The sequence below is a fragment of the Xenopus tropicalis genome, chromosome 8 (assembly GCF_000004195.4).
Source record: "Xenopus tropicalis strain Nigerian chromosome 8, UCB_Xtro_10.0, whole genome shotgun sequence".
Lineage (NCBI taxonomy): Eukaryota > Metazoa > Chordata > Amphibia > Anura > Pipidae > Xenopus > Xenopus tropicalis.
The window spans coordinates 133,435,954-133,462,982 of NC_030684.2; the positions used below are offsets into that span (position 1 = coordinate 133,435,954).

At 44.4% G+C, this 27,029-nt stretch overlaps 1 protein-coding gene across 1 annotated transcript in view; it reads right to left on the minus strand.

Moving 5' to 3' along the window:
• kirrel1 (kirre like nephrin family adhesion molecule 1) overlaps positions 1–27,029 on the minus strand; it is a 171,910-nt gene that overhangs the window by 13,281 nt on the left and 131,600 nt on the right. The window contains exons 3-11 of the mRNA XM_012953202.3: positions 23,379–23,528; positions 18,053–18,202; positions 14,640–14,797; positions 13,904–14,054; positions 10,858–10,963; positions 5,178–5,326; positions 4,422–4,549; positions 2,237–2,363; positions 573–673 (exon numbers count right to left, since the gene is read on the minus strand). Coding sequence (XP_012808656.1) covers positions 573–673; positions 2,237–2,363; positions 4,422–4,549; positions 5,178–5,326; positions 10,858–10,963; positions 13,904–14,054; positions 14,640–14,797; positions 18,053–18,202; positions 23,379–23,528 — 1,220 coding nt within the window. The remainder of the gene's footprint in view (positions 1–572; positions 674–2,236; positions 2,364–4,421; positions 4,550–5,177; positions 5,327–10,857; positions 10,964–13,903; positions 14,055–14,639; positions 14,798–18,052; positions 18,203–23,378; positions 23,529–27,029) is intronic.

Below are 27,029 nucleotides of genomic sequence, written 5' to 3' on the forward strand. Positions count from 1 at the left end.
CAAGAAAAGTTGGTGACTTCTTTTATAGAAGCAAAGGAAAGACCCTTATCAGGAATGTCACTGTACAGTTAACAAAGCGGAATACAAAGGCAATATAAAAATATCTTAAAGGTCCTTGTTTAAACACAGTTGCTGAGGTTGCTGGGATTTCCAGCCTGGGCATAAATACTTAGATGAATCCAGGTCAGATATTGATCTAGAACAGTGGTTCTCAACCTTCCTAATGCCGCAACCCTTTAATACTGTTCCTTATATTGTGGTGACCCCCAACCATAAAATTATTACTAAGACCATCGGAAATATGTGTTTTCTGATGTTCTTAGGCGGCCCCTGTGAAAGGGTCGTTCGACCCCCAAAGGGGTCCCGACCCACAGATTGAGAACCACTGATCTAGAAGGAGAATGTTTTTGGGCACGTTCATGGGCCAGAGGGCTTCTGAAAGTGGAGTTGGGCAGCCATTGTCTATGATTTGGTTGAAAGGTGAGCAGCTACAGAGATGTCTACTCCATTTATTGTACAGTGCTACAGAATATGTCGGCGCTTTCTAAATGCACGTTAATAATAATACTCACAATACGGTCTGGGGGCGGGGTGCTTCCGATAAAACATTCCACTTTGCCTTTGTCTCCACGGGCGGCGTATTGCACCTCTTCGCTGGCAATTATGGGAGGACCTGATGAACCAAAGCAAAGATTGAGGAATTAGGACAACTCCTGCTCTCTTAAATTCCAGTTAATAAACTGACTTTTTCTGAAAAGCGTATCTACACAGATCTGACCGAGATTGCAGCTTCTAAGTATATCCCTGCACAGGCAGGAGGTGAATAAGCTAGATGTGGGTGGGTTGCCAAAATGATTGATCCTCCTGTGCTGAGGTGGGCATTCCTTTCTAAAGTGCCTGAGGGTAAATTCTGACAAGTGCAGGTTGAAAGGGTGTCACTTACATGCCAGATGGGGTACGGGATATGTTGTCACCAGATATCAGAGAGCCTCAGTCGTCAGCCTTTACATGCTATCTGCACAGTCTTGCTGCGTCAGGCGGAATGGCTAATTGCAGTCATTATTGGCTGTGCGAGTGACAGAGCAGGCCCATAAGAATGCTATCTTTAATTCAGATTAGCACGAGGTTTAATTCCCTTATCTCGTAGAGAGGAATTAATGAAATTCCACTGACCCTGCGCCCGGTAATTCATGCACTTTTTTATTGCTGAAGCTGCTATGTTTATATTCTTTGCTATTTATACGCCCATGCAAGTTATATGGTACTAGTATGGTGCGCTATTTGCACTGCTAAACTAGTAACCAACGTTGCTAAAAAACTAAGGAAAAGGGAATAAGACTAAGGGAATAAGGTAAATATAAGATCTTGGTTTCCTCTACCTGGTAACCGTTTATTGCTAGAGAAATAATCTGTATGTGCGGCAAGGTGGTCAATGAAGTATTGACTACAGTGAGAAATTATCATTGTGGATATTATAAATGGATTTTGGCACTGCTGAGTGCAAGATAATTGACAACACATAAATTGGGGTCATTTTAGCTCAACTAATGCTTATTTGGAATCAGCTGCCAATGTATGCTGGGGGTCGAAGTCGTCAACAGAAGAATAGATGGAGGATACTATTATGGAATGCTTGCACTGGAGGATTCAGCTTCTCTCTGTTGGAGTGGGCCTCCTTGGACCCACCAGACAATCTAATATCAAGGGCCCACTCACACAATAATTAGATGTAGACAAAGCTTAAAGTAAAGGTCCCCATACACTGTAAGATCCGCTCGCTTGGCAAGATTGGCAAGCGAGCGGATCTTCCCCCGATATCCCCACCTACTGGTGGGCGATATCGGGGAGCTTGAAGTTAAAAAAAAAATAATCTGATCGTTTGGCCCTGGGGGCGGCAATGGGGCAGTCGGTTCGGGGACCGAATCAACGAGCTGATGCGGCCCCCGATCCGACTGAATCTTTTAACCTGACCGATCGATATCTGGCCAATTTCAGGCCAGATATCGGTCGGCCAGCCCGCTCGTTTCTGCCCCTACACGGGCAGATAAGCTGCCGAGTCGGTCCAAGGGACCGATATTGGCAGCTTCTATCAGCCCGTGTATGGGGGCCTTAATAGATGATATAGGCCTATGGTGGAAATAAGAAAGGACTGGGGATTGTCCTTGGCAGAGCTGGCTCCTTAAGTGCTATGAATTGTTAAAGCTTTCCGTTTGTTGATTATTAGTTTGGACATTACCATTCACAAACAGTGTGACTTCTCTCTCTCCGACCCCGATACGTGGGACAATAGCTTTGCACACGTAGGGCCCAGCATCTTCTTGTTTTACCGACTTTAGGAACAGCTGGTTGCCATTACTTAGTACCTGAAGAAATAATCATTATTATATATAAATGTAGGATAGCACCAACATATTCAGTAGGGTTGTACAGTGGAAGCACAGGAGAAGACACATTTATCAAGTATTAATAGATAAGAAGAATACAACTGTAAACAGTGAGCACCCTAAACGTGCCCATACACCTTAAGCGAGCGGATCTTCTCCCGATATCCCCCAACTATGGGTGGACGATATCGGGAGAATCCAGGCTAATTAGATCGTTTGGCCCTGGGGCCAAACGATCTAATTATTACGGCGGGTATAGGCAAAGTTGGTCTGGGGACTGCATCAACGAGCCGATGCGGTCCCCGATCCGACTAGATTTTTTAACCTGGCCGATCGAGATCTGGCCGATTTCAGGCCAGATATCGGTCGGGCAGGCCCGTCGGTAGTGTCCATACACAGGCTGATTAGCTGCCGAATCTGTCTAAGGGACCGATATCGGCAGCTAGGATCGGCCCGTGTATGGGGACCTTAAGCTGGGGTTAGCTTAAAGACTGAAAAAAAACAAGTGCTGAAGAAGGTGATGCACATGTTCTAGAGCAGATGAGAAACCCCAGAAAATATTACGTTCCCAGCACTTAATGTGCACAAAATCTAGAGTGCACCTCATAAATTGATGCTTGAACTTATATTGCATGAAATTGCTTGTGTTTACATCGTTTGTAGATAGAACAGTCTTCAAGAATTCTTTGCAGAGGGAGCAGTGGGCTCTAGGGTGTTCATGGGACTTGAAAACGGTGATTATCGTTTTTATTGAGTGATTAAGGAGGAAGGGAACTCTCAAGGTCTTTTTCGTGAAACCTGATAACTAAGTAAGTCTTTGACAAGAAGACAGCTGTCTAAACATAATAATGTGGTAATTTTGCCTGTATACTTGCCTACTAATAAGAGCCTGTTTTGTTTGAGGGGTACTATAATGCTTGCTTAGAGAAATAATGGATTATCAGAGGGGGATCCTAGATAGATCTTCTCTCAGTGTAGCTAGTTTGGATGATATAAGGTGCACACAAAGAATCATTTCACTGACTTCTGGCAGTGGTCAACGGGGTAGTCTGCCATAACAGCTGGAGTTCCTCAGGGGATGTCTACCTAGAAGAAGCTGCTGCATGTTAACTGCTCTAGGAGCATTTAGTTTGCAAGTATGATAGCTTGGTAGTTTCAAGACTAAAGGTCCCCCATACACGGGCAGATCCGCTCGCTTGGCGATGTCACCAAACAAGCGGATCTTCTCCCGATATCCACACCTACGGGTGGGCGATATTGGGAGAATCCAGGCCCTGGGGCCAAATGATCGAATTATAACGGTGGGTATAGGCAAAGTCGGTCCGGGGACCACATCAACGAACCGATACAATCCCCGATCCAACTAGATTTTCTAACCTGCCCGATCGAGATCTGACCAATTTCAGGCCAGGTATCGGTCAGGCAGGCCCGTCGGTAGTGCCCATACACGGGCCGATTAGCTGCCGAATCTGTCTAATGGACCGATATCGGCAGCTAGAATCGGCCCGTGTATGGGGACCTTAAGGTGGGAAGGTGCTTAACCAGACGCATGGTTGAAAAGAAACATTGAATTAAGAAGATATCATTTTATGCCATGTTATAAAAGAAGTCTATGTAACCGAGCGAAAGCCTTTGGGAAGGCCACACCACAAACCTGCTGTATCCACTACATATCTACTGCTGACATTCTAAACAAAGGTTATGTGTTGACCTTTGACTCCTTGCACCCATAATTGATCATTAACAAACCTATATTGGTTGGTTAAGGTTTAATGCATTGGTGTCTTCAACAGTTGCTGAGGTGGAAGATGTAGTTGAACGACATCGCAAAAGTCAGTGGTTGCACATCTCTGACCTAATACATCATGAGAATGATTAACAAACACTGATACTAAATTACCAGCTGCTACAATGTCATTTTCTAACTTAGTAGACTGTTCAGAACTAATTGCTGATCGCTGTTGGTGAGATCTGGGAAGGTCTTTGTAGTCTCTCATTTATGAGAAAAAATATATATGATTACCCTGCTAAACCTACCATGTTTGATCCCTTCTTCGTCCAAGTCAAAGTAAGTGGAGGGTTACCAGCCCAAATACAAGTCAAGGTTACGTCCGATCCCATGTCTGTGGTTGTAGGCTTTGGCTCCACCACGACGCGTGGTGCGACTGAGAGAAAAAAGAGAATCTCATTAGTTTGATCCCCAGGCAGCCACATCAAGTGGGGAAAAAAAAATCTCACTGAGGCAGTCACTGGCTCTCAAAATAGAAATTCCCATCCTGTGTCAGGGGTATTGCTCATTATTTATTCATGTCCATCGTTATTACTAAACCAAGAGCGTACTATAAATCAAAAGCTTATCACTAGAGGATTAGATTCCCTCACTGGCATCAAAAGAATAAAGGATATGTTTTTAATGGATCAGAAATGTGCAGTTTCCCATAACTAAAAACACCCAATTTCCTCTTTTATATCTAGTGAGAGAAGAAAGGAAGTTCTAGATGACCCTAAGACTGAGGTGTCCATGCCAATTAATTTAGGGCCTGCGCAAGATGTTTAGGGCAGCTGGTAACTTTAATGCCCAAAGTCACTTGTACCCCTTGTGTTTCTGATCAATTACTGAAACATTTTGTATCACGGAAATATGGAGCTCGCTCTTCAAGGGAATAATTGGAAATCTAGAACCGTTGATCTCCTGTCTTTTTGAACTTGGCTTTGCTTGAGGACATTTGGCACATACTTATATTTAAACCACCCCCCTCCCTTGCTCCCATACAGAGTAACTTAAAAGCTTACACTGCACGTCCACCAGCGTACTGACGTTTGTGCTGCCCACTTCATTGTGCACCTCGCATGAAACTGGTTCCGTGAAGAAGGAGTAATCCACTTGTGTCTCGTAACTGCTGTCCCTTGCCGACTCGATGATCATGCCACCCTTGGCCCACCTACAGAAACATTCCCAGGTAGACATAAGTGAGTAAGTAAGAGAATATTATTCTTTAAACAGAATGGAATGGAGAGGACTTGCTCTAACCACTCATCTTCAAACTCAGCTCTCTCTTTTGTAGTCTAATAATAGTGTCCGTTTGCCCATAATGGGTTACAGACCTCTATTGGCTAGACCAGTGGTGGGCAAACTGTGGTTTTTTAGCCCCTTGAATTTGGCTCTTCCAGGTGCGGGCTTGCATGTACAGTGTGATCGCATTTTCGTTGCCCGTAGCAAAAATCAGCAGGAGGGGGTGGTCTTTGGGATATGGAAAATGTGGGGCGTGGGATACACAGGTCAGGGGAGGCTCGCTCGTTTCATGCATGACAGTCTGCAAAAAATTTGTCTCTCAACAGAAATTTCAATCGCTGTTTTGTTGATTTGGCTTAGTTGACTAATAAGTTTGCCCACCACTGGGCTAGACCAAGGATCCCCAACCTTTTATACTCATAAGCCACAGTCAGATGTAAAAAGCATTGTTGAGCCACACAAGCATTAAAAGGTTCTTTGGGGATGCCAAATAAGGGCTGTGATTGGCTATTTGGTAACCCCATGTGGGCTGTAAGCCTGCAGGAGGCTCCATTTGGAGAAGAACTGCATTTCTGTTCTTCAAAAACTTTTTTCACCAGAAATTTCAAAATGGGCACCTACTGGGAGCAACATAAAAGAGAGTGGTGAGCAATACAGGGATCATTGGACTAGACAATAGGGTGCTGTTTACTATGTGTAAGGTGCAAAGTTTATAAAACAGCCTCGTCCACCATGATTTTTGCACTTTACACCTTGCCCATAATGGGTTACAGACCTCTGCTGGCTAGACCAAGGATCCCCAACCTGTTATACTCATAAGCCACACTTAGATGTGAAAAAAGTGTTGTTGAGTCACACAAGCATGACAAAGGTTCTATGGGGATGCCAAATAAGGGCTGTGATTGGCTATTTGGTAACCCCATGTGGGCTGTAGGCCTGCAGGAGGCTCTATTTGGAGTAAAACTGCATTTCTGTTCTTCAAAAACTTGTCTCCAAAATGGGCACCTACTGGGAGCAACATAAAAAGGGGGTGGTGAGCAATACGGGGATCACTGGACTAAGCAATAGGGTGCTGTTTACTATGTGTAAGGTGCAAAGTTTATAAAATAGCCTCGGTCCACCATGATTTTTGCACTTTGCACCTCATCGTTGATGAACAGCCACAAAGTAGCGCAAAAACCTGAGTTCTCCTGACGAATACATTGCTGTCTGCATTGGGCAGTGCAGTATTCACGATCACGAGGAGTAGCATTCATATTCCGGCCATTCACACTCGCTACCCTTCTTACCCTTTCTTTGATTGGCCACTGCGTTGGAAGTAGCAAAGCAAAGTAAAGCCGAGCTAATAAAAGCACTGTGCTTCTGAGATTTAAAGGGCATTATGAAATGGGAGATGATGAGACGATAGCATCCCTTTAGCCTGAGCAGCGGGCACGGATTGAACATGTTTATACACCTTGCCACTTTTTATCTACAAGATGTTTAGAATTGGATTAGACTATGGCAGCCTCTATAACCCCCCAACACATTGCTGAGCCAGACTTACAGCGTGGAACACAAACACACGCAGGATAAGAGCCCCTTTTTGAAAGGAGCGATAAATAAAACATTAATACACCCGTTTGGTTTAAATATGCACGATTGTAAAACAGAAGCAGTTGGCAGTAAACAGGACTATAAAATAAAAAGGCATTAAATTCCTCCGATAAGGTGTCTAATAGACAGTCAGGCTCGACTCTCACACGGCGAGAAAGTCAGCAGTCGGCGGCGGATTTTATGAAAGGGCTGATTTCTACTGACCCCGGGCTGCCGGCCATTCCACTGCCACAAGGTTAAGCAGTTATAATCAGTCAGTGTCTGGCTGGAACGGGCAGGCCCCACAGGGGTATGTATGTATATCTTTATTTATAAACTACTACTTATTTACCCAGCGCTGTACAGTAGGATATCTTAGTTGGGATCAAGTACAGGTACTGTTTTATTATTACAGAGAAAAGGGAATCATTTAACCATTAAATAAACCCAATAGGGCTGTTCTGCCCCCAATAAGGGGTAATTATATCTTAGTTGGGATCAAGTACAGGTACTGTTTTATTATTACAGAGAAAAGGGAATCATTTAACCATTAAATAAACCCAATAGGGCTGTTCTGCCCCCAATAAGGGGTAATTATATCTTAGTTGGAATCAAGTACAGGTACTGTTTTATTATTACAGAGAAAAGGGAATCATTTAACCATGAAATAAACCCAATAGGGCTGTTCTGCCCCAATAAGGGGTAATTATATCTTAGTTGGGATCAAGTACAGGTACTGTTTTATTATTACAGAGAAAAGGGAATCATTTAACCATGAAATAAACCCAATGGGGCTGTTCTGCCCCAATAAGGGGTAATTATATCTTAGTTGGGATCAAGTACAGGTACTGTTTTATTATTACAGAGAAAAGGGAATCATTTAACCATGAAATAAACCCAATAGGGCTGTTCTGCCCCCAATAAGGGGTAATTATATCTTAGTTGGGATCAAGTACAGGTACTGTTTTATTATTACAGAGAAAAGGGAATCATTTAACCATTAAATAAACCCAATAGGGCTGTTCTGCCCCAATAAGGGGTAATTATATCTTAGTTGGGATCAAGTACAGGTACTGTTTTATTATTACAGAGAAAAGGGAATCATTTAACCATTAAATAAACCCAATAGGGCTGTTCTGCCCCAATAAGGGGTAATTATATCTTAGTTGGGATCAAGTACAGGTACTGTTTTATTATTACAGAGAAAAGGGAATCATTTAACCATTAAATAAACCCAATAGGGTTGTTCTGCCCCCAATAAGGGGTAATTATATCTTAGTTGGGATCAAGTACAGGTACTGTTTTATTATTACAGAGAAAAGGGAATCATTTAACCATTAAATAAACCCAATAGGGTTGTTCTGCCCCCAATAAGGGGTAATTATATCTTAGTTGGGATCAAGTACAGGTACTGTTTTATTATTACAGAGAAAAAGGAATCATTTAACCATGAAATAAACCCAATAGGGCTGTTCTGCCCCAATAAGGGGTAATTATATCTTAGTTGGGATCAAGTACAGGTACTGTTTTATTATTACAGAGAAAAGGGAATCATTTAACCATGAAATAAACCCAATAGGGCTGTTCTGCCCCAATAAGGGGTAATTATATCTTAGTTGGGATCAAGTACAGGTACTGTTTTATTATTGCAGAGAAAGGGAATCATTTAACCATTAAATAAACCCAATAGGGCTGTTCTGCCCCCAATAAGGGGTAATTATATCTTAGTTGGGATCAAGTACAGGTACTGTTTTATTATTGCAGAGAAAAGGGAATCATTTAACCATTAAATAAACCCAATAGGGCTGTTCTGCCCCCAATAAGGGGTAATTATATCTTAGTTGGGATCAAGTACAGTTACTGTTTTATTATTACAGAGAAAAGGGAATCATTTAACCATTAAATAAACCCAATAGGGCTGTTCTGCCCCCAATAAGGGGTAATTATATCTTAGTTGGGATCAAGTACAGTTACTGTTTTATTATTACAGAGAAAAAGGAAATAATTTCTAAAAATTAGAATTATTTGCTTATAATGGAGTCTATGGGAGATGGCCTTTCCATAATTTTGAACTTTCTGGATAACAGGTTTCCGGATAAGGGATCCCATACCTGTATTCCCTATCTAGTGCAAGAGTTAACAAGCACAAAGGAACCCTATAGTTAAACCAGGGGTCCTCTTCACTGCTGCTTCCCATCTACAGAAAGGACTGCACCCCCTAATGAATGAACTTGCTATGACTCCATCCAGTTTAGAACCCCACATCTATAAACAGTACTACATTGGAGTTGTGATGGAGAATTCAGACTTACCCCTATATGTAATAAAAGTCACCACATTTGCCTGGGGGCAGTAACCCATACCAACAAACGTTAAGTTTTAAACAGGTGACCTGTAAATGCTTCCTGCTGATTGGTTGCTATGAGTTACTGCTTCAGGGCAGTCTTACTGCCTTTAGTTACATAACCCCACTAAAGTGGTTATGCTCCAGGCTTTTAGAGCATATACTCCCGGTGGGCAATCGCCACTAGAGAACAGCAAACCAGAAGTCAAGCCTTCTTTTATATATTACAATGAATTTGGCTGCAGCAGGAGGTTTGTTCTGTTTGTTCACATTTTTTTTTTTAATTTATTAAAATTAATGTGGTGGCAGAGGAAGGTTTCTTCTGTTTGTTCAATGCCTTTACATTTAGTCAAATGAATTTTGCAGGAGTGAAATGGTGGTTCTGTTTGTTCACAGCTGTTTGCATTTGTTAGAATGAGAGTGGCTGCAGTGGAAGGTTAGTTCTGTTTGTTCACAGCCTTTTTTTATTTATCCAAATAAATTTGGCTGCAGAGGTCAGTTTTATTTGCTTTTGTGACATCATTGCAACCTTAAAGGGGAACTCCACCCACGCACAAGTTAAGCTTTTTGAAGAAATAACTTCAAACAACTTTGCAATATACATCAGTTAGAAAATATGATTTTTAATATAATAATATGGTTTGAACAGTTCCCTAAGCCACGCCCCCTGTTGTGACTCAAATAGAATGTAACAGTAGTCGCCTGTCCTCAGCCTGCATCCTCCCAATCCCACAATTCCCTGCACATGTGATGTCAATAAGGAAAGGAACATCCCAGTGCAATGCATTGTGGGTTATGTAGTTCCTGCCTGCTGTCTGTAAGCTGTGGAAAGGTTACAGTTTGTAATAGGGATGCACCAAACCCACTTTTTTGGGTTCGGCCAAGCTCCCGAACCCACACTGAAAGATTCGGCCGAATCCCGAACCCACACTGAAAGATTCGGCCGAATCCCGAACCCACACTGAAAGATTCGGCCGAATCCCGATCCGAATCCTAATTAACATGTGTTAATCAGGATCGGAAGGGGTTAAAAATCGCTGCGCATGCAGCAGTGAATTTTTTTCACCTGCCAATTTAACCCTTTCCGAATGCTAATTAGCATATGCTAATTTCTGATCATTCGGATTCGGTTCAGCCGGGACCAGCCGAAACCAAATCCTTAAAAAAAAGCCCAGATTCGGCCGAATCCCAAACCGAATCTGGGATTCGGTGCATCCCTAGTTTGTAACATCAGTATTTTAGTCCCTCCTCCCCTGCCAGGCCCCGTTCTGTTGCTGCTGTATTTCAGCATATAAAAATATTATTTATTCATAGTTTTGAAGGAACAGATCCCAGGGATAGGGATATTAGGGGTTTCTGTGTTGTGTGGGGCTCTTTAACAAATATTGATTTGGAAGCTGGAGTTTCCCTTTAAGAACTCGGTTACATGTTTTGACAATTAAGGGCTCACCAGAAAGAATCATATAGTACAGTGGCTTTCAAGGACTGAAAAACACAATGGTAAGAGGAAAAGAATATGGGAGAAAAAAGCATTTTCTGACCTGTAGCCTTTAATCTCTGGGTTGGCAGTGGCGCTGCAGGTAAATCGCACCCGCTCCCCCTCCTGTACGGTTTGGGGATGAATGGACAGTGTTACAGTCGGCGGATCTGAAGAGAAAGCACATGGATCAGAAGGTTAATAATGTGACATTTAATAGAAGAAAATGTATATTATCTGTGGTATTGTAAATCTGTGAAGGAATGAGACAGAACGGGACTGAGAGATACTGAAGAGGAGGCTGTTATAGGGTTAAAGCAATGTGCCCCATATAGATGGATGAGGCCCTCATAACTATGTGTCTTTAAAGGCAGAAGACATAAAAAGACATAAAAAAAGAATCGATTAGAATCCCTTTGACTGAGATTTGATACATGCAAGTGATAAATAGCTAGGAATATCTTAAATCACTATCAAAGAGATGTACTGTGGCGCTTCCCTCATCGGAATTCACTCGGCATTGTTGCTGTGAATGCAAAATAAGCCCGGGTTAGATAAATGCCATTAACTAAATGGTCTTTTAAGCCACACAGCCATGCCGGCTATGCAGATAGTGACTTCTATACACAGCTGGCACTGCACATTAAGGCTGCTTTCCCTTTCTCCTTCTTGATTGTCTTATGTTAATGAGAGAATGGCAAAATGAAGCAGGGAAGGAAGACAGACCGCAGAGAAGAAAAATGCCTAACAAGTCGAGAATGAGGAGTAGGAGAGAAGCACAGCAAAAGAAGTAGGGAAAGGAGGGAAGGAGGGAAGGAGGAAAGGAGGGAAGGAGGAAGGAGAAGATGATAATAATGGGGAAATGAAGTAGGAAAATAGAAGAGAAGCAAAAGTAAGAATGGGAAAGAAGTTATAAAAGTAGGAAAAGTGTAGAGAGAATTGTAAGAAGACTAGGAGAAGAAAGTGATGAGTAAAGGAGAGAATGCATATAAGCTGCCAAGTCATCAGCTGATTCAGTGATCCCCAACCAGTAGCTCAGGGCAACACGTTGCTCTCAGTGCCCCCAAACCAGGGAGTTATTTTTGAATTCCTGACTTGGGGGCAAGTTTTGGTTGAATAAAAACAAGATTTCCTACCAAATAAAGCCCCTGTAAGCTGATAGGGTGCATAGAGGCCCCTAATAGCCAATCACAGCCCTTATTTGGCTCCTCCATGAACTTTTATGGTGCTTGTGTTGCTCCCCAAGTCTTTTTACATTTGACTGTGACTCACGAGTAAGAAAGGTTGGGGATCCCTGAGTTAATTGGATGGTGTATTAGGCCCAATTCAAGGCCTGCCTTGTCCAGCTATGTCTTGGGCCTCTTAAAAAAAACCCACTTGAGGACATCTATGGTGTGTTCATGGTGTCCTCTCCCCAATGGTCAGCATTATTATAGGGTTTATAACTAAAGAAGTGGGTTGGACTTACAGGGGACAGGGGAATGAGCCTTTTTCATATAGAAAACTCTTATAGTAGCGAATGGAAAACTGATGATTAGTTAGTCTGTAACTCAAGTTGGGGAATGAAATAAGACCTTCTGGAGAATACTTACAAGGAAGGGTGTATGGTCTTTATTCAAATAGACCAGAACATTCTAACAGAGAGAGGACGGGGACAGGAGGTCTGATGCAGTCTCCTGGAGTAGAACGTTCTGATGGCAGCTCAAAGGGGATGGGGTTGGAAGTCTTTAACCCAAGTAGGATGGACTAGAACACTCTATAGGCACCAAACAGGGGAAGTCTTCAACCCAAACAGTGACATGTAGTACAACGTCATGATGGTAGCTTGCAAAGTAGCTTAGATTTAGAGTGACTAGAAGAGTCTCTTGGGAGAGAAAATAAAATATCTATTTACCTGTATTTTTTTGATGCCTTATAGATTATATAAAAGATTTCAGTGGGGAAACAACGAAAAAAAAGTAAATCAGTCTCCTTGTATATTGTGTATCTGTCATAAGGGAAACTAATCAGCAGAGCATCCAAACACTTTAGACACGAGGAGGCTGTTTCTCAGGCAGCCGATAATCACTGGTGCAGAGAGAGCAGGCAGGAGAATCAATGAGAAAGCTAAGGAAGGTCAGTTGGGAAACGGGGAGGGTTTAATACATGTACCGAGTACATTGGAGCAGTGTGTTCTTTTGGATAATTATTGCCTGTGGGTTGATCAGAAAGTGTGATTTTTATCTCCCTAATAAAGGTGCATGTCCCTCAAAGATTGATTTACTTTACTGTTTATAAAGTTATCTTCAGATTTTGTGCTTGCGCGGGGGGGCATCTTCTACTACTTATGTGCCTGTCTGGAAAAGGCTTTGTCTCACATTATTGAATGAGAGTCTTGATAAAGACTCAAAGAGAGTAAAGGTGCCCATACATGGCCAGGTTTGGTCAGGCAGTTGGACTGATCTCAACCTCACTGCTCATGTAGGACAGTTCTAAGCAGCTGTGATTTATTTCCCTTTAAAGGCATTGGATCTTTTTAGGTTGACTGTTAAAGCAGACATTGAGGGGCCTATTTATCACCAGTGATGTTGGATTTTTTTCATGTCTATGGCTGTGTCTTGCTGTGAGTGAATGTGAGCCAACCAGGGGCAGAACTAGTGGTAGGCAGGGTAAGAACGTACCTAGTACACAGTTGGGAGGTGGCAGTTCCAGCAGAGTTGTAGGCCTGGGCAGAGGTAAAGTGAGCAGGCAAACCAGTGAGAAATGGGGGTTGAGTGTGTGGCATTGGCAGTGGGAGGAAGAGTTGTGGGGGCTAGCTGTTGGGGTTCTGGGCCAAGAAATACTGCTGTGGGTGGAAGTACTACTCAACCCGACTCTAGAGCCTGTCTGGATAGAGGTTATATATACGTGGAGGTGCCTGCTGTCTTTTGTTGAGGGTTTTTAGGAGTCACAGCATCCTTTTCTTTGTAGTAGTAGGCTGTTGGGATATCAGTATGAAAAAAGAAATGGAGTAAACAATAGAGAATGAGGAACAGAAGAGTGTAAAAAGAAATATTATGAGAAGAAAAGAGTGGAACATAGAGGAGCATAATGGAGATGAGTGATGGATCCTGTGGTAACAGTTGACTTACGGTGGACATTCAGTTTGACAGAGGTCTCCTTTCCAGATGGGATGGCTTCATTGGATGTCCTGCACGTGAACACCCGGCCAATGTCTTGATCCGTCGGGCTGATCAACAGATAGCTTACTGTGGTTGCCCTTTTCCCATCAGCGAGTACCTCCTGTAAGAAGAAGGCTGGTGGTAAATACTGACATACATAGACGTACCAACAAGTAGCTGAAATATGTTACCCTCGCGTGTTTGTGTGTTTACAGATATCCCACCCCGATACAGTAGCTGGTGGATTTTCTGCATGACTTTTTTCATGCGCTAGAATGCACTCAGCATTATCACGACCAATATAAATACAGAGCTGGTGTTCATTGCAAGACAGACTTAAAAATACCGATGTACATTACAAACAGGTTATTCTATAACAGCGAGCCGGGTTTGTACCGTTACAATAATGTGCTACAAAGAGTCAAGCAGCCAAGGTTGGATGCAACAAAGGCATATTGTTACAAGCTCCAACAATGGGGCCTGACCACCTCGGAGGCCTTTCTTTGGAAGTAAAGAAGACAGCAATATCTACAAAGACCTTTTATGTTGGCTCCACCGAACAGATCAAAACCTCTTGTGCTTTCCGAGGCCAGCGTGACTGCTGGAAGGCTGAATATAATAAACAGGGGAGGTTTTTAAGGGGAGAACAAAGCTTTGTACAATAAGGATGAAGCAAGAGACACACTCTTGGCCTTGGGCTACTCACTGTACTGTAGACATCTCCGGCCTGCTGGTTGCCGTCTCGAAACCAAACAATCGATGCTGGGGGCTTGGCACTGTTAGCGCGACATGTCAGGTTGGTCGGTGTGCCAGCCCTGAGCAGGATTTCCGGGCCTCCTTCTATCACTGGATCTTCGGGAGGAACTAGGAGAACATGAGAAAGAAGTGCCAACGTTGAAATCTCTGTAGATATTAATGCCTCATTCTGCAGAGGTTGTACTGGGTACAAATTCACCCATAGGGCATGTATGGAACAGCCAATTTATCTCATAGGTTTCTACCTTTCCCTTGACTGGGCCAATAATAGGAGGTCACCCACAGTGTCGGACTGGCCCACCAAGATACCAGGAAAACTCCCGGTGGGCCCAGGTGTCAGTGGGCCCCCCTGCTCACCCAACAATTTGCCTTGTATGCCTACACTATGGCCATTACTCAATTCTATATGAGAAGGAACAGAAGAAATAGAGGAAAGGTCTAAGGTTTTCTGGTGGGCCCTTGGCACCCCGGTCCGACACTGGTCACCCACCTCCAGCACATCTTTGATGCCCATCTTAACACTTTACATGAGTTTAAATGGACAGTGGAGGAACTGGTTCAAGAACGAGTGGTTACAAGAACTTTATGTAAAAGGGTATGTAATAATTTACCTTGCACTAACTTTACCGGCCAATATACATATATTTAACCCTATAGTGACTTCAGTGTGACGCCCACAATACTTCTCACTTCCCATAGATACCTATGGCTGAAAGAAGAAGCTGGCCAATATGATGTTGTGGCTGCCGATTTCCTTGTATGTAACAGGGATGCAGGGCCACCATCATAAAAGTACTTTTTTCTTATACAAGGGGCCCCATTTCGACACAAAATATGGCTTCTCCCAACCTCATTTGTAAGAAGAAATGTTCTGGGCACGCAACAGGCTGAGCATTTATAGATTATTCCTACATATAAAAGGGAAAATATGAATGGATCCTCCTTATAACCGTGATGTTCCTGGTTATTCATGGATCATTGACCAGCAGGCCCCCAAGCCTATTAAGCTGCAACTCCCAGCATGCACCGGCACTTCTAATGCAGCCATCCCTAATGTTAGATAATGGACTCATCCGATGTTTCCTAATGGTTAATCGTAAGAATTCCTCGTCTCCCTCAAGGTGCAGCTGCTTTTACAAATCTGCAGAGAAGCGTTTATTTTAAATTGAAATATGGATTGTGCGCCTGAAAATTACATGTTCAATAGAGGGAAATGATATATGAACGGCTGCGTGTGTACAATGAGATGCGCTGTGATCTCTGTGTATGTGATTTCTCCCGGAGTTCTTCCATGTGGATCTTTAGTGGATGAACCTGTAATTTACGGGATTCCGCTGTGTTGGGGCTGAGGGACGCTGTGGGCATTCTGATCAATGGGGTCCTCGCACATGGTCCCCTGAAGCATTGTCTTATTTATTAGCCCCCATAAACATTTAATTTAGATCACCTGACCAGCATTGTCACTTTGATTTATATTAAAGTCCTTGGGGGGCCGCGTCGGGCACTTTGGCATCATATTTTCTGGTTACTAAAAATAAGGCATGCACTTTACATTGTCACATGGACAAAAGTCCAAATAGGCCCATATCTCCCTGTACACTGACAAGTACACACTTATTGCATAGAGCAACTGCCTTTCATGTTGGACAAACCACTTGGCAAACTAAGATGTTTTGGTATACTGCAGCCAAAGCCAGATTGTCCCTCTTGTTCCTCTTGGATAATGATGGCGATCACTGCTTGGCCAATGTAGGTGATAACTGCTTGGTTAGTGTGGGTGATCACTGCTTGGTCAGTGTGTGTGATGACTGCTTGGTCAGTGTGGGTGATCTCTGCTTGGTCAGTGTGGGTGATCACTGCTTGGTCAGTGTGGGTGATCACTGCTTGGTCAGTGTGGGTGATGACTGCTTGGTCAGTGTGGGTGATGACTGCTTGGTCAGTGTGGGTGATGACTGCTTGGTCAGTGTGGGTGATGACTACTTGGTCAGTGTGGGTGATAACTACTTGGTCAATGTTTTTAATAACTACTTGGTCAGTACAGGTGATGACTACTTGGTCAATGTAGGTGATGACTACTTGGTCAATGTAGGTGATGACTGCTTGGTCAGTGTAGGTGATCACTGCTTGGTCAGTACAGCCGATGACTGCTTGGTCAGTGTAGGTGATGACTACTTGGTCAGTGTGGGTAATGACTACTTGGTCAGTGTGGGTGATAACTACTTGGTCAATGTTTTTGATCACTGCTTGGTCAGTACAGGTGAGGACTGCTTGGGCAATGTAGTTGATAACTGCTTGGTCAGTGTAGTTGATAACTGCTTGGTCAGTACAGGTGATGACTACTTGGTCAGTGTGGGTGATCACTGCTTAATCAGTACCGGTGACTTGCCAAGAGCCACAGTTGAAAAAACAAATAGCCAAGTGGGCTGCTTAAGTTAATCGGGTGCTCAGCCGCTGAGAACTGTGGGTGTAGGAATAGGTGCTGTTAAATTCAGAAAAGGCAGAGAAGGGAAAATAAAGCGATTTCATGGAAGAGAGGCTCCTACAGTCTTCTGATTGTTCTGCTGCCTGACAATGGGGACTCTATCCTTTGATTGTTAGCAAGAAGGGCGAGTTGGCTGATTTCTGCCTGCTTCCAAGCCTCGGTGCCTGCTGATTGCTCCCTAACAAGTCGCTGCAAGTCCTTGGCAATCAAGGGAAACTTGCTGCATATTGTACAGACCACGCAAGCTGAAAGGGTGGGGATGGCTGCACCCTCTGAATAAACCCAGAACTGCATCGGGTGTGAGAACATTCCCCAGAACAGGGCCTAGAGCCTTCCTTACCCGGTTATACTGGGAGCCTGACATTCGGGGATGCTACAGAAGGTGACTTACCTGCTCTAAGTAGGCCATACAGTTCTACTTTATATAAATCCGAATTCACACAGTTTTTCACAGTAGGGATGACTGGTATAGCCTACAGGGTAAGTCTGGCTACCTCTGTGCAACTCACATAGAATGATAGGGGAATATACAGCTGTATTTGTGCTGCAACTGTAGCTTTACCTGGAAGCCCCTACATGTACCATTAGAGTCAATGCTCTAATGGTACATGCTAGACCATAGTGTAACCCCCACAATGGGGTTGTAATGTAGATGCTTATAAACTACTATGCTGGAATGATGGAGATTATTGTTTTCTAACTATATATGTTATAGGAAAGTCAGATTTGTACCCTAGAGAGTTGTGGAACTATAGCTCCCCCAGAAATGGTAGTGGGTGCCCTAGAGCAAAATGATCTCTACTGTAAGCACAAATGGGCAAAGATATTGCCCTCCCTTTATAATCCCATACATCAGTCCCCAGTAGAGCGGAAAATCTTACTTAGCACGGTTAGCTTGGCTTTTTGCGATCGAAGGGCGGCTTCCGTGGCCTGACACTCAAAATTGGCATCGTCCACAATGCTGGCGTTGGATATCTCCAGGTTGTACTGCCCAGACTCCACATTTCCAACAATCTGATAGCGAGGCCAGACTAAGGAGAAAGCAAGAGGAAAGGAGTCGTTATTTTACAAGCCCCTGGTGAGAAATAAAATGTGCTGTTTGGCAACATGTAATCTCATCTCGCAGTTCCTCTGTTCGACCTGTAGGTGGCAATGTTGTGCTGAATGAACAGACAATGGAAGGCAGCATAAAGGAATGAAATGAATGGATTTATTAGCAAAGGGGGGAAACAGGCATAGAACAGAGAAAATCTGGAAGTAAGGGGGGGGGGATATATGTATGGGGCCCCCAGGGCAGGTAGAATGTACACGGGTGGGCAGTGTATTCATTTATTAGGAGATCCACAACCACTGGAAGCAAATTTAATATATAAAATTCCAATATACATTCATTACCTACTGCCAGTAATTAAAGCTATTTGTAAATGTAATTGCTGTCAGAAGCCATAACTGTTTACCCCCTGCACCGCTGGTTCTGAATACATATTCCATGCCTGCAATGTCTGGCACTCTTCTCTGATTAACATGGGGGTCATTTGCTTTAACCCCCGGACACAAAAGAAAAAGCACTAAGAGGCACAAACTTAAGGGGCCATTGGCTTTTATTGAATGGCCCTGGCTGAAATGCTTTAGTTATACACGCAGTCGGAACAAGCAGTGCAGAAAAGTTGCCGTCACTCTGAAAAATGTTTTATTTGAGTTTAAAAACCCAAGTCCCACACTATTTAGAATTGGTTTAAATTGATCTCCAGCCCCTCCCTTTTGTGGGAATCAAAGTTTATAAACCTATATTCTTAATTTAGTGTTTTTTTGTGCATATTTATCACATATGGGTGCCTCCATGATGTTTGGGGGGCTCAGCAGGGAGTATAAGTCTGATTATCTGACTGATAGCTGCCTATAAAAGTGCTCAGTGCCAGCCACGATGACTGCCGCCATTTTCTGCATTCTGTACTGATACCCTGAACTGGCAATTGCTTCAGAAGCTCTGCTACAGTGTAGCCTTAGGGTGAAGACACACATAGCTACTAGTAGCAGCTACTTGTTGTGGCTACTAAAATAGACAATGCTGATCATTTACTGATAATTGTCTCTATGTGTGTTTTAGCAGAGGCAATTCTCAGTATTGTCTATGGCAGGGGATTTTCTGGCATTTAGTAGCCGTGACAAGTAGCTGCTACTAGTAGCTCCGTGTGTCTTCACCCTTAGGGCAGCCATTCGAACTGAAATAGGGCAATAGAACACACATTTACATAGAAAGTAACAGATAATCTCTGTAGAATACAATGGGTATAATGTTCTTGCACAGGAGTCACTCATTGCATTTGAACTAGGGATGCACCGAATCCCAGATTCGGTCGAATCCCGTCTTTTTTTAAGGATTCGGTTTTGGCCGAATCTGGGTTCCCGGCCGAACCCAAATTAATTCGGATTCGGCCGAATCCTTCTGGGTGAGTTCGGAGGTTCGACCAAACCCAAAAAAGTGGGTTCTGTGCATCCCTAATTTGAACATGTAAAACAGAAATCACTTTTGAATGTTACTGGTCCTTTAAACCCCACTCCCCCCCCCCCCCAAAAATAGGGTGGGCAAATGCAAGGGCACTTCTCCTACATATAAAAGTAACAGGGCTGAGCTGAGGGTACCTGGCGGTAGAGAAAATTAACCCTCATGCGTTTTCTAAAATTCCACTGGACACAATAGGGCGGGGCTTGTTTGGGCAGCTGACACAAGATGGCAGAACCCAGTAGAGCTGAAATCAACACTTTTCATTGGGCTAATTCATAGCCGGCTGAGTGTGCACAAATTATCTTTTGTTTACACTATAGATTGTGTACGTAGAGCGTGGGGGGGGGGGGCAGCCATTAGTTAATGAGTTGTATCAATACCTGAAGTTTTTGCATTTGCTACACTGCATTTGCTCACTTTTTAAAGGGGAACTTCGCTCCAAAAGTTGGATAATGAAAGAAAATATAATTCTTTTTAAGGTTATGTGTGAATGCAGTTGCTATTGGGAGGGTTGTGGGCGCCGAGGGGCAGAGGGGAGGCTGGTTGTGGAGTGAATGCAGGCCGGCTCCTATTCAGCCAATCCTATTAATTAGTGTTACAAAGGGGTGACATCACTCCCCATCGATCACCCCGGCCTCACTCATCATCTGCCGTTTTAGTATTTGGCCGGAGTGGAGCGTTGGAAGGATCTGGGCCTTTTTAGCTGGAATGGCACTTTTATTTTATTACCATTGTAAAGCAGGTTGGGACATAATGCTACATGCCTGATGCAGATCTCCCTGCCTGTACAGTATATTAACGGCAAGTGTTATCTACTGATAGGGGAGCCCTCATTCCTCCCTGCATGGAATATCAGCACCAGTGTGTGTGTGGGGGTGTCTGTGCCTCTGTTAGGGTGTAAGTTTAACCCCCGTGTGAGTAGGGTGGAGGATTTTTTGGAAAACATACTGGCTTCCTATATATAGCCTTTTTTCCCTAATAATAGCATTGGCATCAGTGTAGCCTCTGTGTGAATATGTGAGTAGCCTCTGTATTAGTAGCCTCTGTGTGTGTAGCCTCTGTGTGAATATGTGTGTAGCCTCTGTGTGTGTGTGAGTAGCCACTGTGAGTAGCCTCTGTGTGAATATGCGTGTAGCCTCTGAATAAGTGAGTAGCCTCTGTGTGAGTAGCTCCTGTGTAAATATGTGAGTAGCCTCTGTGTAAATATGTGAGTAGCCTCTGTGTGAGTATGTGAGTAGCCTCTGTGTAAATATGTGAGTAGCCTCTGTGTGAGTATGTGAGTAGCCTCTTTGAGAGTAGCTTCTTTGTTAGTGTGTGAATATGTGAGTGGCCTTTGTGTGAGAATGTGAGTAGCCTCTGTGTGAGTAGCCTCTGTGTGAGTATGTGAGTAGCCTCTGTGTGAGTGTGTGAGTACCCTCTGTGTGAGTATGTGAGTACCCTCTGTGTGAGTATGTGAGTACCCTCTGTGTGAGTATGTGAGTACCCTCTGTGTGAGTATGTGAGTACCCTCTGTGTGAGTATGTGAGTACCCTCTGTGTGAGTATGTGAGTAGCCTCTGTGTAAGTAGCCTCTTTGTTAGTGTGTGAGTATGTGAGTAGCCTCTGTGTGAGTAGCCTCTGTGTGAGTATGTGAGTACCCTCTGAGTGAGTAGCCTCTTTGTTAGTGTGTGAGTATGTGAGTACCCTCTGAGTGAGTAGCCTCTTTGTTAGTGTGTTAGTATGTGAGTAGCCTCTGTGTGAGTATGTAGGTAGTGCCTGGGCTGAGTGAATGCTGTAGATAGGTTTCTATGCGAGTGCCTACATGAGTTATTATAATGTCAAGCAGACCCCATGGAGGGTCCCAGGAGGAGGGGGGGGCTGCAAATACAGCAGAGTAGAACATTCTATTCCTTGTTCCTCTGCATTCTGCATGAGCCCCCAGCCACCCAGTGGGACTGTCTCAGGTTGGTGGGGTCAGACATCCCAATAGGGTGCCCAGTGACTTCAAGTGCAACTAAATACAAACCTGTTTAGTTCTGCTGCTGCTGCTGAGGGTACTGGGAGTTGCAGTGAAAGGATTACAGGGAATATTGTAGTGATATGCACAAGGCTTAAGCCAAAAAAGAGGGTGTTAGAAATACTTCAACTACCAGTCCCATCATTCCCTGAGGGTAGAGATGCTGGGAGTCTCAAGCAGCCAATGGGTGCCTGTGGCCCTCTGTGATTTCTGCCTACAGACAAGCAATGCCACCTTAATCTGACCCAGGCCCTCTTCCACCAGCCTTATCTTCTCTCCCCATTCTGTGCCTCCCAAGCTGCAAGCAGCAAAAGCCCTTGGCATCTATCACAGTGTCGACAAGACGCCAACAAAATGAAGTATTTGGAGCAATCCTGGTTAGTCAGCAGAATCCTGAGCTGTGTGCAGGGCTGGGGGGATAAATTGCTGCTTGCGGTTTCTGGCGGCGGGCGAAGAGAAGCAGCGCTTGATGGATGGGGAAGACTTAAAGAGCCTGTCCTGATGTATTAGATACGTGGCAGAGCCCTGGGAGGGAAGGGAACGGATCTATACCTTGTTGCAAATCAGCCCTAAAAGGACCGCGCTGTAGATACGCTCTTTGGGCGCTTAACTCCTTCCCAGATGGTTCCTATGACATATATATTCTTGTAGGATGTTGCTGGGGACAAAAAAACCTTCACTGAGGCTGGAGGAAAGGAGATTTCAGCACCAGCTTAGGAAGGGGTTCTATACTGAAAGGGCAGTCAAGTTATGGAATGCCTGAAGCATTTCCCATCCTTATGTCTTTACATAAACATGCAGAGAAGGAATGTTCTGCACAAAGCTTATCTGCGGGATATACATGGAATATAAACAGTCAATCAATCAAATTAGAGTGTAAGCTCTACGGGGCAGAGTGTATACCTGGGTAAACTCCATCTGTATATAATAATTTGGGCCACATCATGAAAAGATAATATAAGGAGAATAGTCAACAATTAGCTATAGGCCATAGGTGCTATCAGGGTCAGACTGGAGTGTCTGGGGCCCACCAGGGATGTCTCTTCAGGGACCCCCAACCCCAGTTGCAGACCTTCCCCCAGCCTAGGAGTAAACTTCACCCCCCGCTTGCACCGTGGTTTCTTGTGGCCCCAATCAGGGATGGGGTAGGAGCGCCTGGATCAAAGCTAGGGTGGAGTGGGACTGGGTCCAACACTGGGTGTTATATTGTCCCAGGGTCGGACTGGGGGGTGCAGGGCCCACCAGGGCTCCCGCCGGCCGCATCCCCTAACCCCTCCCGCAGGGGCCCCCCTAACCCCCCACAGGGTGCCCCACCCAACATCCTCCCCTGAGCGTGTGTAAGTTTAATGCCGGTGTCCCGGCGGCCCAATCCGACCCTGTATTGTCCTGTGGTGGAAGTAAGAAAGGGATGATGGGAATGGACCTTGGCCAGGTCCCACTAAGACCTGGTACTCTGGCCAGTCCTACTCTCTGTTCAGCCCTGATTTTAGAGCAAGAAAGTTCATTTCAGAGCACCCAATCCTCTCTGTATGTGACATTGGCAAATGTTTCTCCCTTTAATGATGGGCGGTGTAAGGACATTTGCTTCCCCCGTGATGTATCTCCTGTTCCTGAAAGAGGACAGGTAACAGGGGATTGGAAACCCCAGGCTCTGTGCTACATTCACAGGCTAACAAACCTCTCGCTAATAAGGGAAGGATTCTTACTTCTCAGGTTCTGCCCCAGGCCCAGGGCCAGCCCATCTTTGGTCCACTGTACGATGCCGGAGTAATTGAGCACCACGCACGTGAGCACCACCTTCTGTCCGGCGACCACCGTCTGGTCAGTTGGCTCCTGGATGAAACGTGGTTGGAAAGCTGAGGAAGAAGAGAAGGAACAGTCAGCAATAGATATATTTTAGACATGGAAAAGGCAAACTACGACAGAAAATATCCTGAATACAAAGTGTCAGTTCCTGTTGGCCAATGCTTTGTAAACCTTTTTTATATGGGGGTCATGTAGTAATAAAAGCAACATTCTGATTGGTTGCTGTGGTTGTTTCGCCGTACATCTGTAATACATTGCTTAAGCTGACCATACAAGGCCAGATTTGGTCATGCAGGTCGTCCGATTCCAACCATACTGGCCAAACGACTAAGTTATAAGATCGTTAAGATCTGCTCGCTTGGCGAGGTCGCCAAGTGAGCGGATCTTCTCCCGACATCCCCACCTATGGGTGGGCGATATCGGGGGAATTTAGGCTAATTCGATTGTTTGGCCCTGGGGCCAAACGATTGAATTCTAACGGCGGCAATGGCACAGTCGGATTGCATGTTGATGTGGTCCCCGATCCGACTAAATCTTTTAACTTGCCCGATCGATATCTGCGCAATTTCAGGCCAGATATCGATCAGGCATTGCCGTCGTTTCTGCCCCTACACGGGCCAATAAGTTGCTGAATTGGTCCAAGGGACCCATATTGGCAGCTACAATCGGCCCGTGTATGGCCACCTTTAGAGTAGTCTTCAAAGAATGAGGTTAACAAGATCTTTGGACTTCCAGGTCACGTTTTCAAGGTTGGAAATGGGACCTGGAAGTCCAAAGATCTTGTTAACCTGGAAGTCCAAAGATCTTGTTAACCTGGAAGTCCAAAGATCTTGTTAACCTCGTCTTGGGTGGATCACTAATTCACTCATATTAATCTAAATGAATCTTACTAGCTTACCCCCAGAGGCATAAATATAATCTTAGCATAGTCAGTAGGTCAAGGAGAACACCCAACCTTTGTTCTTATGCTGCTTGAGGTTGGAGGAGATTGTTTAGCTGGAAAGGGAAGAAGAGCCGAAGACGTTAAGGAAAGGAGGGAGGGGGGGGGGGGCAGGTGCTCCACAGCCAGGCAATCAGTTGCTATGGACTTGTGAGAACACCGCTGTCTGTTATATATCAATCTTTACTCAAGAGGCACCTACTGAGATTGCACTGGAGTGAGAACCAGAATCAGAGGCAAATGATGGACCTTCCTTCATGGACTATTAACCAGCACTGAAAGACTGGGGGCGAGAAGAGCTGAAAATGCTGATTATGTAGCCCAATATTAGGCTGATGCCACACATGGCGTTTTTACGCTGCGTATTTTCTAATTCTCTCAGCGGCTGAAAAACGCCCGATATCATCATCCATAGAAATAACTTGAAAAGACTCGAGGCAAACCACACAATGCGGAAATACACTAGAAAACGCCTTAGCAGGGATTTTTCAAGCGTTTGCCGAAATACGCCAGTATTTGCGCAGCAAGCTTTTCCTATGTATACGCAAAGGCAGCTGCCAGACCTAGCGGAAATACGTGGCGTTTTTTACTATTTTGCACTATTAGCGCCAAGGAAACGGGATTTGCTACGTCACCAGTACTAGGCTGAAAAACGCCATAGTCAGGGGCTGTGTGGCTTGTGCGGCGTTTTTAGGCTGAGAAAATACACAGCGTAAAAACGCCACGTGTGGCATCAGCCTAAGGGAAAACAGAAGAGCACGTGGGCCGGAGGCAAAATATTTAACAGCTGGAAGCTTTGGTTTTTTTTAAAGGTGAACTACGCCCTCAGTTTAAATGTTAAATTCATTCATTTTTCTTTTTTTGTAGCTTTTTTTAAAAAATAAACCAAAATAAGGATTATAAGAAACAAATAAGGGTTAACAGAAACAAAATGGGCAATCAGTAAAGGGTAAGTATTCCCTAACGCAGACGTCAGGTTGTAGCAACCCGCGGGGAGTAATTGGCGTTAACTGTAGCACTAAACGCAGTCATTTTCTTCCCCCTCCCTTTTTATTTTCCGAACATTCAGGCCGATCAATACCGGTCATGTTTTCAGCGAGCAGCACTTTGATTCAGCCCTTCGAGGTTTAAAAAAAAAAGAACGAACCGCTTGTTCGACAGCCCGGGGGCTAACAGGGTATTGATTGGGCTACGCCTGCCAACACCCTCCTGGGAATTGGTCATTTACCATTGGGAGAAATTAGGGCATAGATCGACTGGGTATGTACTATGGAAATATGTCTCTTGTACAGAATGAAAAGGCAGCACTTTCAGCTTATTCTTATTTAACTTACACAGGACTGTCTCTTAAAGGGTAACTAAACTATGGCAGCATAGGGATTCCCCTGTACTAGGCACAATTCAGCAGGAACAGCCCTCTAAGTTTGCTCATAGCCTGTACAGAGAGATACACTAAAACTAAGGCAGCATAGGGATTCCCCTGTACTAAGCACAATTCAGCAGGAACAGCCCCCTACGTTTGCTCATAGCCTGTACAGAGAGATACCATAAAACTATGGCACATAGGGATTCCCCTGTACTAAGCACAATTCAGCAGGAACAGCCCCCTAAGGTTGCTCATAGCCTGTACAGAGAGATACCATAAAACTATTGCAGCATAGGGATTCCCCTGTACTAAGCACAATTCAGCAGGAACAGCCCCCTAAGGTTGCTCATAGCCTGTACAGAGAGATACCATAAAACTATGTTACCATAGGGATTCCCCTGTACTAAGCACAATTCAGCAGGAACAGCCCCCTAAGGTTGCTCATAGCCTGTACAGAGAGATACCATAAAACTATAGCAGCATAGGGATTCCCCCATATAGCTTGATATAAACAGCCAATCAGCTTCTCTCATGGGTGTCAATCTAAATCTATCTTTATTATATCCCAGCCTAAATAAGATATGGAATAGAGAGCAGCCAGAGACGTATTGATTATACAGTTATCATCTTTTCTGTATTGACCATCCAATTATCCTCATATTTATGAAGTGATAAAGATATTGTGCAGGGCACTGGGCAATACAAACTCCAGGCCTAGTAACCCATAGCAACCCAGTCAGATGTTTGCCTGCACGGCCAGGAGCAGGGTGAGGGTTGAGTCTGGGTGCCGCGCAGCACCCACCCGATCATGTAGGTGAAGTTGCTGGGACGTAGGTGGAAGTGATTGCAGATTGTAGCGACACGCTGTAACATTACTCATCCCTTAAACAGGAATTGGCAGTGCTCCTCGGGGACCCCTTGTCTTCAGAAGCAGAAATTTCAATCAGTGTTCTGCTTCATGAAGTTGAGTCTTGTAAGGATAAGTGACAGCTCCGTGCCCAAGAGGCTCTGCATCAGCTGATGGCATTCCGTGATGGCCCGGCTCAGTGGAACCACTGGATTTTTAACTCCAGCGTTCCCAGACAATTAATAACATTAGAAGCCTTCATTTTTAGCATCTCTATATTTGTAATGATCCAGGACTTCACCATCAGCGTCGGACTGGGCCGGCTGGGCACTGGGAGTTAACTGGTGGGCCTGGGCCCTTGTGGGACCCGCTGTTACCATGGCAAGATATACACTATG